The sequence below is a fragment of the Fundulus heteroclitus genome, unplaced genomic scaffold (genome assembly GCF_011125445.2).
Source record: "Fundulus heteroclitus isolate FHET01 unplaced genomic scaffold, MU-UCD_Fhet_4.1 scaffold_43, whole genome shotgun sequence".
In the NCBI taxonomy this organism is placed as follows: domain Eukaryota; kingdom Metazoa; phylum Chordata; class Actinopteri; order Cyprinodontiformes; family Fundulidae; genus Fundulus; species Fundulus heteroclitus.
The window spans coordinates 1379667-1395067 of NW_023396846.1; the positions used below are offsets into that span (position 1 = coordinate 1379667).

A 15401-nucleotide genomic window follows, 5' to 3' on the forward strand; every position below is an offset into this window, starting at 1 on the left:
AGCAAACTAGCTGCATTTGCTGCTGGTGTATTCATTGTTGTAGCTGGAGTAAACAGTTTCAGCCACGATTCTACCAAATACAGGCTGTTTAGACAAGAAGAACCTATTTTATTTTATCAGCAGCTTCTCTCTGTCCTAAATGAACCGACTCATAACACGGGTCACTTCTTGAGTTTCGTGTACCGTTTTGTTCTCTTGTTTTGTTCTCAAAGTTTACGTTACCACAGTAAACTTTGCTGAGCTCGCTTCAGAAGCTCACACACAGGACCTTTAATCACCCGGACTGAGAACATGGCTGCAAGAACTGAGTCCATGTCACACTCCTGGTTCCAGGCCATGAAAATCAGACAGAGATCCATCCAGAGAACCAGCTTCCTCCAGTCAGGGAGGCTTTTGGTTATAGGTCCAATCTGAACTTGGCCCAAACCGACCCTGATCCAGTCCAGACTGGCTGCTGATGTCGCAGCTGGAGGAATAACCAGAGGATTTATACCTGTAGCTGCTAATCGTGGTGTTTAGCGCTCAGTTTATCCTCCTTCACTGCTTATGATAATGAGCTCGTCAGCTTCAGTTTTCCTGATTTACAACCAGGTCCAGGTTGGACTGGAGGTGACAGTTCTGACATCCACAATCAGAGGCTGTTATTTTTACTGTAGCTGTCCCTGTGGTCCATTTGGGCAAGATGTCAGAACCGAGAACCGGGTCACCACCAGTGTTCTGGTTGCAGTCTCTGTTAAATTAGAAGGTGAGGATTGAGGACAAAGCTCCAACTTTCCAAGCTGCCACAGTGATGCAGCATCAGCAGCAGCTTTAGTGACAGCGGTTCTGATTAGTATTATGATTAAGGACCGCTGTGTTGGCTTTATGCAGCATAAACAGGAACCACAGAGGCGCTGATTCAGAAATACTTTCTATGCTAAAGTAAAAAGTTAACGCCAGCTAAGCTACTATCCTCAGAAATGACACAAACCCAGACTGACTTCCAGCTGCTGGTCCGATTCCTCTGAGGTCGGCCGGTCAGCCCGATGTGACCAACACCGGATAATAATGCAGTAAACAAACCATCATCAGGGCTAATAAACAGGGCGGTGGTGTAGCTACCAGCACGCTACATGGGCACGGCGGCCATGTTGGACTATGAGGTCAGAGTTGGTGCCAAACCCTCAACTTTCTAACTCAGGGGGCGGGGCTAATGCTGCTGACTTAAAACTCTGCCATCAGAGAGCAAATTAAATGAATCTTAATTAACTAAGAAAGTAAGCTTTGTTTATGTTTTAGTTTAAGAGTGTAATAAATACATTGATTTTAGCTTTAATGTTGAGTTTTTTTTGTATAGAATAAAGCTTGTTGACCTCAGCACAGCGCCCCCTACAGGACGCCTGTTGTAACGTGGAGCAACAGATGCCACCTGGACTGTTTTCTGGTTCAGGGAGTCTGATTCAGCAGCTGCCAGCTTTGTTCCTGGAAGCAAACATTCACGCGTGGGTTGAGGAGGCGTTCACCACGTCAGCAGAGACATGCTCTGTGTGTTCAGACCATCTAACATGAAACAGCTGCAAACACTTTATCCACTCTGTAGTTTATCTCTGCTGTAAGGACAAGGCAGCAGGTCCTGGTGCTGGAGACGCGGCCCCTCCACAGTGCGCCACCTGCTAACCCGGACCACCCGGGCTTCCCCCCCCTCAGGTGTCCACAGCTCTGACTCCCTGCGGCTCCTCAGATTCACGCACAGGAGCCGCGTCCCGCACACCAGCAGGTGAAGCGGGACGCGGGTCGTCCTCACGCACACTCACCGCAGGCGCAGGCGCACGCATCGCGGACGGCTTTGTGTTTGTGTCCGGACGCGTCTTTCTGCAGCTTCCTCAGGATTTCCTCCATGCTGAATCCACGGCCGTGACCAGTGGGTGGGAGTGGAGCTGGGTGGGTCCGTGCGTGGGCTTTTTAAGGGCGCAGTGACGGTGACAGCATCCCTGAGCCCCCCTGCTGCTGCTGCTGAAGATGATGATGATGATGATGATGATTCATTCCCAGCCAGCAGCCAATGATGTCAGCCAGCCCACAATCCACCAGGCAGGGATTATCATGGAGCGTCCGGGGTTCTGGTACCGGTTCGGAACCGACCTGGTACCGATCGGTACCCAGCAGCTTGCAGTCAGCCTCCTGTGGGAAATCAATCTGAGAAATAAGCTCCTCGCTTCTGTTCGTGACTCGTTTATTCCTCCTGTCTGCTGCCTTCTGGGAATCCGGTCCAGCTGATCCTTCCGCTGCTTACGCAAACCAGATCCGGTACCGGAATCCTCCGAACCAGAGCGGAACGCAGCGCGTCCTCCACCAGGCTTATTCATGTCCGACCTGGCAACCCGGTGTTTACCCAGGGCTGGGCTCAAAGCGCGGCACCGGGACGCCGGAGCGGCTTGGCTGGAGACGGACAGGTGCCGGAAGCTGCGCTGCTCCTCTCTGCCTTCACAATAAAAGCACCAGGAAACAGTCACAGCTGAGCTTTAAACAATTGATTCATTTCACTTCAGATTATTCATGCAGCAAGAATTAATTTAATTTATTTACTAATCCTACAGACAGGTTGGTTTGTATGGAGCTAAACTGGGGCCAAAAGTTTTTTTTTTTTGTTTATTTGAAAAACTAAAATGTGAAAGTGAAAACTTATTGTTTAGTACAAAATTTGAACAATTCAAAATAAAAATAAGTGTAAACATTTTTTTTTAGTTTAACCAAAATATTGTTTTGACTCTGGAAGTATTTTGAAGAAATTAATTTTTTTTTATCTTTCACTTTTCCATGTTTCAATATTTGAGGACTAGTCTTTTTTAGTTCAGTTTTTATGTAGAATTTCAAGTTTAAGTTTTTTAATTAAAATTTCTTTTCTTTTTTTTATTAATAAAACCTTTGGCCCCAATTTAACTCCATATTCATCCTGTTGACTGAACCAGGTGATTTAAACCAGTTCATACTCAAACACTTCAGGGCAGGAGTTCTGCAGATAGATGTGTCCTTTCTGTACACACCTGATTAAAATGGCCAAACCAACATAACTATGTAGTCCAAGCTCCATCCAGATACCCTTTATCAGAGGTGTAACTAAGTACAAATACTTTACCTTACCTGAGTAGAAACCTCCATTAATTATACTTTAGTAGAGTAATTATTTTGCCCACTTATTACTTTTATTCCTAACATTCTGAAAACATTCTCATTACTTCTATTTTATTTCAGGTTGTTTTCGTTCTGGACTGTCAATTATATATATATATATATATATATATATATATATATAGTCATCTATCTCGACCCACTGGTTGGAGAAGACAGAGAAGACAAACAGAAAGGAGACAGAAGGACGGAGCCAGGAGAACTTTCTATGTTAGAGAGGGTCCTTTTAGCACCAGCTCCATTAGGAGTTTCATCTAGGAGAGAAACACAGAGCAGATTCAAGCTCTGAGTCAGTTTTTACGTCTAAAGATCGTATCTGGAGTGTTGTAGAACAACATCAAGTTGCCTACCGAGCTGCGTATCGGTGTATAAATGTGAGAGCAATTGGGTGAATGTGGCTATAGTGTACAGCGCTGTGAGTGGTCAGTATGACTGAAAAAACGCTATATAAGTTCAGTCCATTTACCATTTACCATATCACAGCCTTTTTTATTGTCTTCTGACCAGAACCGGTGATTAATAGGCAGCAGAATGTTTGTCTGACATTAAAACACAGCAGAAGTTTGGTTCCAATCCCTCGATAAGAAATAGCTTACTTTGAATAGGACATTTTATTTAATCCTGTCATGTTAGAACAACATAACAGGTTTTCAAAGTAAAACATCAACTCTTTTTTAAAACACTTTAATTTCACATTATATGCATATTTAAATCTGAGTCTGTTAAAAGGTGTGAACAACGCTGTACAGATGCCTGTCAGTAGATCAGAACATCACTGAAGATTTATTTTCAGTCATTCAGGTCAAAAGTGAAAACATTTAATATTTCTGTGTTCAGCATCCAGCCAGAGGGCCGCTCTCCTTCAGACTCACCTTCAGGTCGGCTCCACAGAGCGCTGATGGCTAAAACGAGCCGACAGAACCAGGTTCCACCTCCAGGCTGCTTCTCTGATGAACGCCTTACAGTCAGGGCAGCCAGCTGCTTTGGAAAAAACAACAACAACATGCTTACAGGTATCTGTAGAGAAAAATACTCCCCTGGACCTGCTGCCCCCGCTCCTACCTTTTCCCTGAATAATCTGCATAGTTTGCTGTTACTAGTCTGCCTGTTTTTATCATAAAATTAATTTCTGTTCATTCTGGTCATTCTTCTCCTCTGTCATGTTTGCATTAGTTTGTATTTAATACCTTAACAGCAGTAAAAATAAAGGATAAAGAGCATCAAGGGAGGCAAAACTAACATGTTTGGCTTACCTTCAGCAGCCAGAGCTCCATTCTGCTTGTCTTGATGCTAGAGATGATTAAAAGGGGAAAAGCGTAAACAGTACTTCCATACCAAAATAGTAAAATAAAACTAGTATAATAAATGTTCACTGCACCGTATCGTGGCAGGAATCAAACTGAAATTTATGAAACTGAATAGAATTCTGAGTTTGTGGTTTAATTGTATATTTCTGTGTATGAACCGGACCTTCCTGTCTTATAAAAGGCTTCCAGGTGAAAGCGCTCCCTGCTGTGTTCCATACATTGTTTGGAGAGACAACCCCAGCTGGTCCAGCCCGGTCCAGTCCGGTCCGGTCCGTCCACGGTGTGCCTGGGTTTGAGCAGGACTCCTGGCCTCAGCCTGTGTCTGGCTGGTCGGCTCTCCTCCACTCTGATGATGGGGATCACCTCCTGGGCCTTTGGTCACAAACGGTTAGATTTAGTGTAACATGTAAACATGTTAATGGAAGACATTAAAACAAAAAAAACCTGGGGAAGAATATTAACTGTTTCAGAGCAGCTGCTTTTTATTAGCTGATTATTCTGCGTGTTGAGGTCTGATGATGGCGACCTGTACTCTGTTCTGCCTCTAACAGCCCAACGCCTGCTGCAGGTCGGTACCGTGGGCTTCTTCTCCATCATTCCTGAGGATCAGTGCAGTCCTCCGGCACAGAGGTGCGTCCAGCAGAGCCTCTCCAGGGCCTTGGCCAAGGGTTCAGTGTGATCCTGTGAAAATAGCAGGAACTGAACCAACACCACGTTGCATTCAGATCTGACCCGGTCCGGTCCGGTCATGTCGCTGCGAGCACAGCAGGGTCTCGGGTCATGACCGGTCTCAGCAACGTTCCTCTTCCTGACTTTCCAGGCTGTGAACCCACCAATCAGAGCTAATTCCTCCAGCTGAAGCCTGAGTCTGGGATCCAAACGGAAGATATCAGCATATCTGACAGGAAACAATCTTTTCTGGGTTGAGAAACCCAAACGGAGCTCATGTAACGATCCGGATGATATGCAATCTTAACGTATGAATAATTAACGGCCTTTAATGGTTCCTCTTAAGCGGACAGAGCGCTGTAATTACTGTTCCACTTTTCTGTCCTCATTTTTCATCTAGAAGCGCCGTAACAAAGGACGACCTCCATCTGAAGAGCCTAATGAGCTGCTGGACGGTCTGTAGGTGTGTTACTGAATGCTGCCATTCAGCGTCCATTCACCATCTGACCCACTTATTCCTGCACGGGCTCAGCGGAGCGACCAATCACAGGACAAGGCCACCGAATAAAGCAAAATAAAAGCATAAATGGCCGGCAGTGACAGAAGGACTGCCTTTAAAAAGTCAGACTCTGCAAAAGTTATCAGACCGATGTGCTGGAGTGTAAAACTTTAAAATAAGGTTGTGTTGTGAGGAGGGCTGAATAAATACCCAACATTTAACACTTTAACTGAAAACAGATGAAACTGAAACATCCTTTAGGACTGGAGACAGAAGCCGGCCACTCAGCTCAGTCCAGCTAAGCCGCATATCTGGCTGTGCACAGGATGTTCTCTCAAAACATCTGGAAAGTTAAGTGGATGGAAGAAATGTGAAAAAGATCCCCATCAGTAAATCTGTGTTCATGTGGTAAACTGAATTAATTAACTTTAATTCTTCAGAATGGAGCAACAGGCTGGCAGTGGGCTTTTTTAAAGTTTTAATTTTGTCCTTTGAATTACTGGTCTAGACACTGGCTGGTAACTTTATTAATCCACTTTTTATTCCTCCATTTCTGCCTTCTGGCTGCAGCTCCAGCATCCCATGTTATTTACACCCTGTTTCTGCTTCACCTTTGCTTTTCTTCTGGTTTGTTGCCTTTTCTGTCTGCTTCTTACCGGGTTCTATGTTGTTGGACCGCTTACAACACACTTAATAAATGCATGTCTTAGTAAAAAATATGTTCTTTATTTATAGTATTATATGATACATTTACCACACATGAAATAAACAATTTAAATACATTTTAGCACATTCAGAGGCCATTGAGTGTTGACCTGAAACTTTGTTGTTAAAGAAAATGTGTCGATTTGAGAAAGCATCCTCTGATCAGGTTTAACATTGTGACCACAGACAGGTGGGCTGAATAACGCAGATAAGCTCATTAACATGGCGCCTATTAGTGGATGGGATTTATTTGGAAGCCAGAGACAATTTAGTCATTCAAGTTCAATTGTTAGTAGCAGGAAAAATCAAGTTTTAAGGATTTGTTAAGTTTGACTAGAACCAAACTGTGATGAATGGATCAGAGTGCGTCAAAAACATCCGCTAACCAGGATCCTTCCTGTTCTGGGGTGATCATCGCATAAGAAAATTTAATTAAGGAGCACTAATTAGCAGCAGGGTGGCCAAATACTAATGCCTTATCAGCAGTACCGAGTTGTGACCACTTGGGGGCGGTAACACTCAAGGCTAAACTCCTCAGATCAGTGATAAGTGTCAGATTAATGATTTCTGAAACGTTTCTGATGAAGCTGGAGCTCATTTTCCACCCCTAAATGTGACCGACATGAAGTGACGGGTTAGGGTGGGGGGGGGGGGGGGGGGAGTATGCTTTCCTTTAGTTTTGTAACACCCAAAACTTAAAATGTAAATGTTATTGATCAAAAAGTTTTCCAGTCATATGTTATGCTTGGTAATTGTTTTGTGGATCTTATGCATTTTTATTCAAAAACCAAACGTGCCTCATTTAGAGTCTCTGACCCAATGTTCTCTGGGTTCTGCGGGTCGGACATTCCGCAGATTCACTTGGATTCACAAACACAGTCAACAGAATTTTTTTTCTCTTTGTGCACAATTACGCACAGCCACTGTCTGGCACAGCTGATCTGCATTCAGGACAGCGCGCTCAAATGGCCAGCAGAGTGTCACGGTGATTACTGAGCCTGTATGTGTGTGTAGGTATCAAGTGATCCGCGCCTTTCGTGCTTTCCGAGACGCATTTTGACGTCACACGGCAACTTTTTGGAACAATCTGCGCGCACGGCGGGTTTGGAGTTTCTGTATGATTGTAGCTGCAGGAGCCAGGTCACACATTTACCATCAGGAACGCAAAGCTCAATGTACGGCTCAGGGTATCTGGGAACATGCTCAGTGCGCGCCACATGCGTAATAACGCGCACGATGTTCCCGAAGCCGCCTGAGTTGTAACTGTTCCGATGTGAGTCTGCTGGTGGAGAGAAAACTACACATTCTTCACACCAACGCAGACACATCTGTGCGCCTCCGTGACACCGCTGGACGGCTTTCCAACACGTCCATGGATAAAAAGAACCGCCGAGCGCCAGGATGGTTGGTGTGGCAGCGAGTAACGGGACTTCCCCTGCTGACAACATGAGGTCCGCGTTCATGATCGAGGATAAAGTCGGCGGCGGGGAGCCCAGCATCTCCACCAACATGATGATCTCTGAGGCTCTGGCGCCCCGGCTGCTGAAAATTGCGCAGGACGCGGCAGAGGCTGCGGCAGCGGCCACTTTCCCGTCCTCCTCCAGTCAGCCGCAGGTCATGGAGACGAACGGGACGCGCTGCGGGGAGCAGATCCTGAGCTACGGCCGGGTGGAGAAGGTGCTGATCGGCGGGGTGCTCACCATGCTCACGTTGTCCACCATCTGCGGGAACCTGCTGGTGGTCATCTCAGTGTGCTTCGTGAAGAAGCTGCGCCAGCCCTCCAACTACCTGATCGTGTCTCTGGCCCTGGCGGACCTGTCCGTGGCGCTGGCCGTGATGCCGTTCGTCAGCATCACGGACCTGATCGGCGGCCAGTGGATATTCGGCCAGTTTTTCTGCAACGTTTTCATCGCCATGGACGTGATGTGCTGCACCGCGTCCATCATGTCCCTGTGCGTAATCAGCATCGACAGGTAAGGGGAACTTCTGAGTGGCTCCAACTGAACCCCAAACGACCATAAAGTCAGATTTCCGCTGAAAAGGGTGTTGGATTAGAAACTTTCACAGTTCTGATCTGCAGACAACCGAGACTGACAGACGCAGATCATTTTTTTATCCTTTAATCCCACATTTCCAATGATTGAGTCATGCAATCAGATCTGTGTCTGTCTGGGTATTACATGGATTTAAGGTTTGTTCTCTGCGCTCATTTGGTTGTGCACTGAGACACATATTCTGTTCCAGCAGTGATTTTAGAGCAATGAACACTTCATATTTTTATTAATCCACGTTTTTCCTAAAGGATCCATTTGCCTTTAGCCTTTTGTGACAGATTGGCCCCAGATGGTGCCTGTGCTCTGTGGTCCAACTCTAACCCGGACCTTTAGTCACACAGAGCCCAGACGTTTCCTGCGCCGTCCGGCTGCTTTTCATTCATAAAATCGCACAGTTCCCATCTGCGGCGGCACATGGCTCAGACAGATTGTGGTTAAGCTCTCTGTTCAAGGGCACCTTGTTGAGGGTGGGGTGAGCTTTGCTTATGCAAGAGGTAATTTCTCCAATCATCTCGTTTTTTTTTACCCAATTCTTCCAAACCCATCTATTTCTTTCCTTTGCAGGTACCTGGGCATCACCAAACCCTTGACGTACCCCGTCCGGCAGAACGGCTGCTGCATGGCCAAGATGATCCTGTCCGTCTGGCTCCTCTCCGCCTCCATCACCCTACCGCCGCTCTTCGGCTGGGCGCAGAACGTCAACGACGGCAGAGTTTGCCTCATCAGCCAGGACTTCGGATACACCGTGTACTCCACAGCCGTGGCCTTCTACATCCCCATGTCGGTCATGTTGATCATGTACTACAGGATCTACAGGGCAGCCAAGCTCAGCGCGGCCAAGCACACCATCACCGGCTTCCCCAGGGAGGGAGAGCACCGCGCAGGGGCGGCCCACCGAGGGGGGAGAGGGGTGCAGGAGCCCCGGCAGCCGTCGGAGTCGGGGGAGACGGGGAGCGTCGAAGCCACCGAGACGGAGCAGTGTGAGGAGGAGGCCGAGGAGGAGAGCCTGGACTGCGTGGCCGCGGCGCTGAAGCTGCAGCGGGAGGTGGAGGAGGAGTGCAGCAGCCGGGTGTCTCGCCTGCTGAAGAGCGGCGAGCACCACCAGCGGCGGAAGAGGAAGAACCAGTCCATCTTCAAGCGGGAGCAGAAGGCGGCGGCCACCCTGGGCATCGTGGTCGGCGCCTTCACCTTCTGCTGGCTGCCCTTCTTCCTGGTGTCCACCGCCCGGCCGTTCGTCTGCGGCGTGGAGTGCAGCTGCGTGCCGCTCTGGCTGGAGAGGACGCTGCTCTGGCTGGGCTACGCCAACTCCCTCATCAACCCCTTCATTTACGCCTTCTTCAACCGCGACCTGAGGACCACCTACAGCAACCTGCTGCGCTGCCGCTACAGGAACATCAACCGGAAGCTGTCCGCCGCCGGCATGCACGAGGCTCTGAAGCTGGTGGAGAAGCCCGACACCGACGCCTGATGAGAAACATCCAGGGGGCCTCTGGGGTCGGGACAGAACCTCCTCACTGCCAGACTGATTATCTGCTCCACTTGTATGAAGCTGAAGCAGGAGGAGACAGCAGGCTGGCTGTGTGTGAAGGTGCACGGAGGAAACTATAAAATAAGAGGCGATGAGGGACGCCTGGCTCAGACTGTGAAGCTAAGCAGTTTAAAGTTGGCTGTGTGTTGTTGGACAGTGGCTGCAGGGAGACAGCCGTCTGCACACAGCTGGCCGAGCTGCATGCTGGCGTTTTACTCCTCTGTTTGGATGGATGGACTTCTCGCTGCCTTTTATTTTCAGTTTGAGCCACGGGGAAGAGAACCGCAGCTCCTTTGGTTGCGGTATCTGTTCAGCGCACACCTGACGACGGGACAAATGATGTCTAAATGTGTATAAATAATGTACAGATTAATGTTCCTGCTGTTTTCGTTCTGAGCTGTGAATCAAGAGTCCAGATGCTTATTTGTCTCTGTGCTTAATATATAATAAGTATCGTTTCTGTGCATCCACTGGTCCATGACCTCTGTGACAGGCAGCTCTCGTAGGAACCATATAGAGTTATTTATTGTGAAATCTCAGCGCGGCTCTCTGAAGCCTGGGCTGAGGAGAGAAATGTGACGTCGTCAGACACCTTTTTAACGTGCCTGTGCCTTTTTCCTGCTCTGTCCGTCACGCCTCGGCTCCAGGGCACAACAGCCTCATTTACAGACCGTGCACTTTGTGCTTCAGAATCAGAGCAACGTGACGAGTATTTGGGTAAAAAGCGGTGATGAAATGAGTCTGCAGCTCCACGGCTGTACGACGGAAACGCCCTTCAGACATGAAACGGGTCAGAAAGTTGCACTTTACCTGAATGAACTGGCATTTATTTTATTCTCACGGTACGGTGTCCTGATAGATTAACACAGAAACATTTAGATTTAGCTCACCGTCCATCTTCACATGTACAGTTTATACATCCGATGGCAGATATTAGGGTGGGAGATACGGACTTAAGATTCAATGACCATATTTTGTGCTGTTTCTTGTATTAATGAGAGAATTTACACCTTCTTCACAGCCTTATTAAGGCAGTTTTACAGTGATTCTTATCACTAACCTGCACACAGTAGCTGGACTTCATCATATTTTCATATTCAGTGATATTTATTGCTGCTGTCATGAAGCCAGCTGTGGAGGAACTGATAAAAGTAACAATCCTCATCAGTGACGTTTTCACATGTCACCAGTCAGAATCTGTCATCACAATCAATCTGAATTCTTATCGTGATACATTTCCCATTAAAATTATAAAATAAAAAGAAATATTTTACTGTACTACATTCTATATTACGTTGAATAAACTAAAACTATACGATAAACATCCATCCTTAGATATTGTTCCCCACTTTTCCCTGCTGCTGTAGGACTTCATGTTTTCCTCTCAGAGCCAAACTACTTCACTAACTTCTTGTTTTCTTTCCAATCTGGAAACGAACGTGTCGTCTTTCAGCCGCCGTTTGTAAAACACACTGGACCTACTAGAGCTCCCAGGTCGGGCTCACAGACACTTCCGTCTTTGAGAATATTTCAGATAACAAACAGTTTTCACACGATTACTTTTTTTTCCCCTTTGCTGCCACACACAAGGGAATCACCATGGGAACCCGTAAAAGCGTTTTCTGACTCAAACCAAACAGAACAAGATGCCAGACGCAGCAATAATGAAGCAAGATGAATACCAATCAGAATAAAGCGAGTTTTAGATTTCAGGCTGAGGTTAAAACAGCAAATTATTTTATTATTTCAATGGGGCTGAAAACAAATTGGCTGGAAAACGCTTAACAAGTCCCACCAAAATGGAACATAATGCAACGTTAACCGTTTAATTTGTAATTCAGGCCAAACTGTGAAAACAGACACTGATCCAAAGTCACTGTGATTAGACAATTAAAAAATGATGAAGCCGTCTGGGCTGGATGCTGGATCTGCTGAATTAAAGTCAACATGATTTAAAATAACTGTTTCTAAATCAAGCCAGAAAACCAATCTTTTTTTCATTTTAAGCTCATTTTTAGATGCAAAACAAAGAATCAATGTTATAGTTTTAAGTATATGTCTATATTCTATTTATTGGATGTGAAGAAAAAGACGCTGCTGTGTGTTTCTGGTCTTTGCTTGGATTGTGTTTGAAGCAGCGCAGTTAAAAGGCCGGTTCTGGTTTTATTTTTAGAGTCCAGTTGTTGTTTTTGTGTAAATTAATGGAAGAGGCTGGAGTTTTACCCCCTGAGGCCTGGGCCGGTGAATCGCTCCCCATCAGCGGGACGTTCTGCAGCCGGAGTGCAGCGTTACGGGGGGGGGAAGGTCTCTGCAAATGTCTCATTTACTTGTTCTTTAATCATTAATTAAAGCTGCTCTGTGCAGGAACTGAAAAACATACAAAACCCAAGAAGCTGCGGAGCTTTCATCAGAAAGTGGGACAGAATCAGAGCTGCTTCAGTCTGCTGAGTGAAGCTCAGGTTCAGAAACCTCTCTCAGTTGATGCGTTTCTGCAGGAACCAGAGCTGCAGGCTCCACAGCTAAAGCCAGTAGTTCTGGTGGGTCACGGTCGGGGGAAATCTGTGCAGTCATGCATCAGAACCTCTGAACCGCACTCGCTCTGGGCTCAGAGCCATAATGGCTGCGGTCCATGTAGGCAGAGCAGACATGGAGGGAGGCGTGGTTCTAAGAGGGGCTTTCTGGGTCTCTGCCCTGTTTCAGACACATCCATCAGCTGAAGAGCTGTGCTGTGGCAGAGCTGTGATGTCATCGGACCACAGACCTGCGTTTCTTTGCAGAGGATGACCGACAGGCTTGTTCCCATCTCCTTTTTCTGGAAAATAAGCTACGATGAGCTTCATTTAGTAAACGTAGCAAAGCTGAAAGAAACTTTGAGGGAACCAGAACAGCTGCTCATCACTCATGAGGAGTCCTGGACCCTCTGTTGATTTCCCTTTCCTCCTTCACAAACCTTCTCTGTGATCCTCCTTCACTGCTCCATGTCCATCATTGTTTTTCACATCCACTGTTGTCCACCGGCGCACCCCCACCCGTCACTTTGTGTGGGGTATAAAAAAAAAGTTATGTTCTGTTTACGTGTCTAAATCTTTACATCAGTGAATAATGAGAGCTTTGGTTTTCAGACAGAAAAGCATCTGATTTAATTTGTGTCCATTACCAAGTAAACATTTAAAAAAAATGTTTTTTTCTTTTGCTCATAAGCTCTTAAAAAGGCAGACTAATAGAATTCCTTTTTATTTTCAGCTCTCAAATGTTCACTTGAAAAATGTGCATCCATAATATTAATTTAACAAGATGTCGCCGATGATTAGCTTCATTAAAATGTGTTAATTAATTCTCTATTTGCTTAAAGCTGAAACCATTATGCAAGCGCACCAATAACACTTAAAAACGATCAGTTGCAGCATTTCCAGGACAGAACAACTCAGATCAACCTCAGAGGGAATGAGTGACCTGATTAGGGACATTTTGCTCCTGTGTGTTATTTGCTGTTTGTGCCAAAACGTCCTTCAGTTACTCAGAGAGGAGTATGATGACCATTTGTCGGATTAATTTACCAAACATGATGGATTTTAACAGGAAACTGAACATCCTAAGCACTGTTTGAGCTGCAGCCTCGGTGGTTTTACATGCTGTTGTGTACAAAGGTCTTCATCAGCTGCACTGAAAGAGAAATGGGTAAAAAGAGGAAGAAGGTCAGAACATGAATCAATTTCCTCCCTGCGACTTTGGCTGGTTTCATGACCTACAGAATAAAAGCCACGGGATTTATCTAGCTCGTTTATGTCGTTGTTTTTTAGGCTGTCAGAGATTTACTTGAATTTCTCTTCTCCAGGATGGAGTCCCTCTACAACACATGCCTTCACGGATTTTTACATTTGGTCGCAAAAGCTCGAATCTATTCCTAATTTTCTCCTTTCCAAGCATTGAAACAGTCCGGAGCAAGTTGTACCTCGCCAAATTGGCCGTCATTCTGACTGGATGATTGACCTGAATCAGTTAGAACTGGTTGGTTTTGGAGCAAGAAGTCAGCTTTAGAGCATCGTCAATAATTTTTAACAAGGTTGAGGGAGGGACTTTGAGACGGCCAGAAGCTCGATGTCAGTGAAGCTTAATGTTAGCGAATCTCAATGTCAGCAAAGCTTGATGTTAGCCTACTTCATCCATTTCCGAAGCAGTTTATATGTTTGGGAGGATTTTCCTAATGGAACGCCCAACTTGGTCCAAATTTTAACCATCCAGCAAGTTGGCTGTAGTCCTCCTCCAGAAAAAAAGCCCAATCTTTGTCTCTTCTGACCATGAAAAGCAGATATGTCTTGTCCTCATGGGCAGCTGTTCACTTTAGTCCAGAACGAGGTTTCTGTTGTGGAACAAGGTCTTTGTTGGTCGACACCTTCTTTGTCCATAATGATGTAAAACTGGCTCTATGGCGGTTTCAACATGTTCTGGTTGCTCCTGGGTCGTCCCTGATTGTCCTGATCAGGGACAAAGTGGATTCACAGCTGAAGAATTTGTTCAGATGCATTTATTCAGATTTATTTATATTGGAAAGAGAACGTACAGCTGCACCAAGTCCTGATCTCTACCTGATCTGATCTTTTCAAATGATCCCAGCCTTTGTTAGATGACTCCACCCTGGAGAAAGAATGGCTCAAGTGGTTAAAAGCTCAAACTTGAAGATATTGATGTCCACCAGAATTTGGGGAAAATCATCTAACTGGAACTGTATTAAGAAATATTTAATGCCAATAAATATGTTTTTTTCAGAACGTTGATAGAGTGGTATTTTTATTTAAAAGAAATTATAGCATTTAAATCTGAAACCTGAGGTACACACACACACACACACACACACACACATACATATATATATATATATATATATATATATATATATATATATATATATATATATATATATATATATAAGTATTCAGAGCTGCACCTTTAAGCTCCTTGATACTAGATAATACTAGATCATTTCTAAGATGAAATGAAGTTTTGCCGCCTCACAAGGTAGAGAAAAACAATACAACCTTCACCTGACCTGAACTATGCTGTCCAAAAATAAAGCCGTTTTAAAGAGAGCAGCACTTTGGGGGACAGCTGACCCTCAGCAGGTCTTTTCTCTGGTCCAGATGTCTCTCTAACGTCTTCCACTGGACAGGAACGAAAGGTTCAGGGTTGGTTCTTGGCTAAAACCCTTAAATCACAAATATGTTAAAAATTTACATGTTTTAAAGTAGAACCAATGCTAAAAGAGTCACACTGAGGCTAGCAGGTTAGAGGGAACAGCCTCTTACTCTGAATCGCTTTAACGCCTTCATACGAATGACTGATATAGAAAATAAACAACAACATTGACCTGTACCCAGAAATGTGGAATCCATTTCTAAATGAAATGAGGGATTGATAACCTAGGACATGGTTGGACATTTAGTTAATTTAGTAAACAACTTCTGAGTGGGTTT

General features: G+C 45.4%; 2 protein-coding genes across 4 annotated transcripts in view; one reads left to right on the plus strand and one right to left on the minus strand.

Annotated features, from left to right (window-relative positions):
* Positions 1 to 4481, minus strand: part of arfgef3 (ARFGEF family member 3) — a 44995-nt gene extending 40514 nt beyond the window's left edge. Inside the window, exons 1-3 of one of the 3 annotated variants that reach the window (XM_036131400.1) lie at positions 4422 to 4481; positions 4041 to 4149; positions 1794 to 2461 (exon numbers count right to left, since the gene is read on the minus strand). In XM_036131400.1, coding sequence (XP_035987293.1) covers positions 1794 to 1878 — 85 coding nt within the window. In that variant the 5' untranslated portion in view covers positions 1879 to 2461; positions 4041 to 4149; positions 4422 to 4481. Of the gene's footprint in view, positions 1 to 1793; positions 2462 to 4040; positions 4150 to 4421 lie in introns of those variants that run through there. The other 2 variants (XM_036131399.1, XM_036131398.1) reach the window with 2 other exon arrangements.
* A 2748-nt stretch (positions 4482 to 7229) lies between these two features.
* On the plus strand, positions 7230 to 11739 carry LOC105919990 (5-hydroxytryptamine receptor 7). Its single transcript, XM_012855474.3, has 2 exons — positions 7230 to 8321; positions 8967 to 11739. Exons 1-2 carry the CDS (start codon positions 7750 to 7752, stop codon positions 9868 to 9870), a joined length of 1476 nt encoding a protein of 491 aa, XP_012710928.2. The 5' UTR covers positions 7230 to 7749; the 3' UTR covers positions 9871 to 11739.
* The last annotated feature ends 3662 nt before the right edge of the window (positions 11740 to 15401 follow it).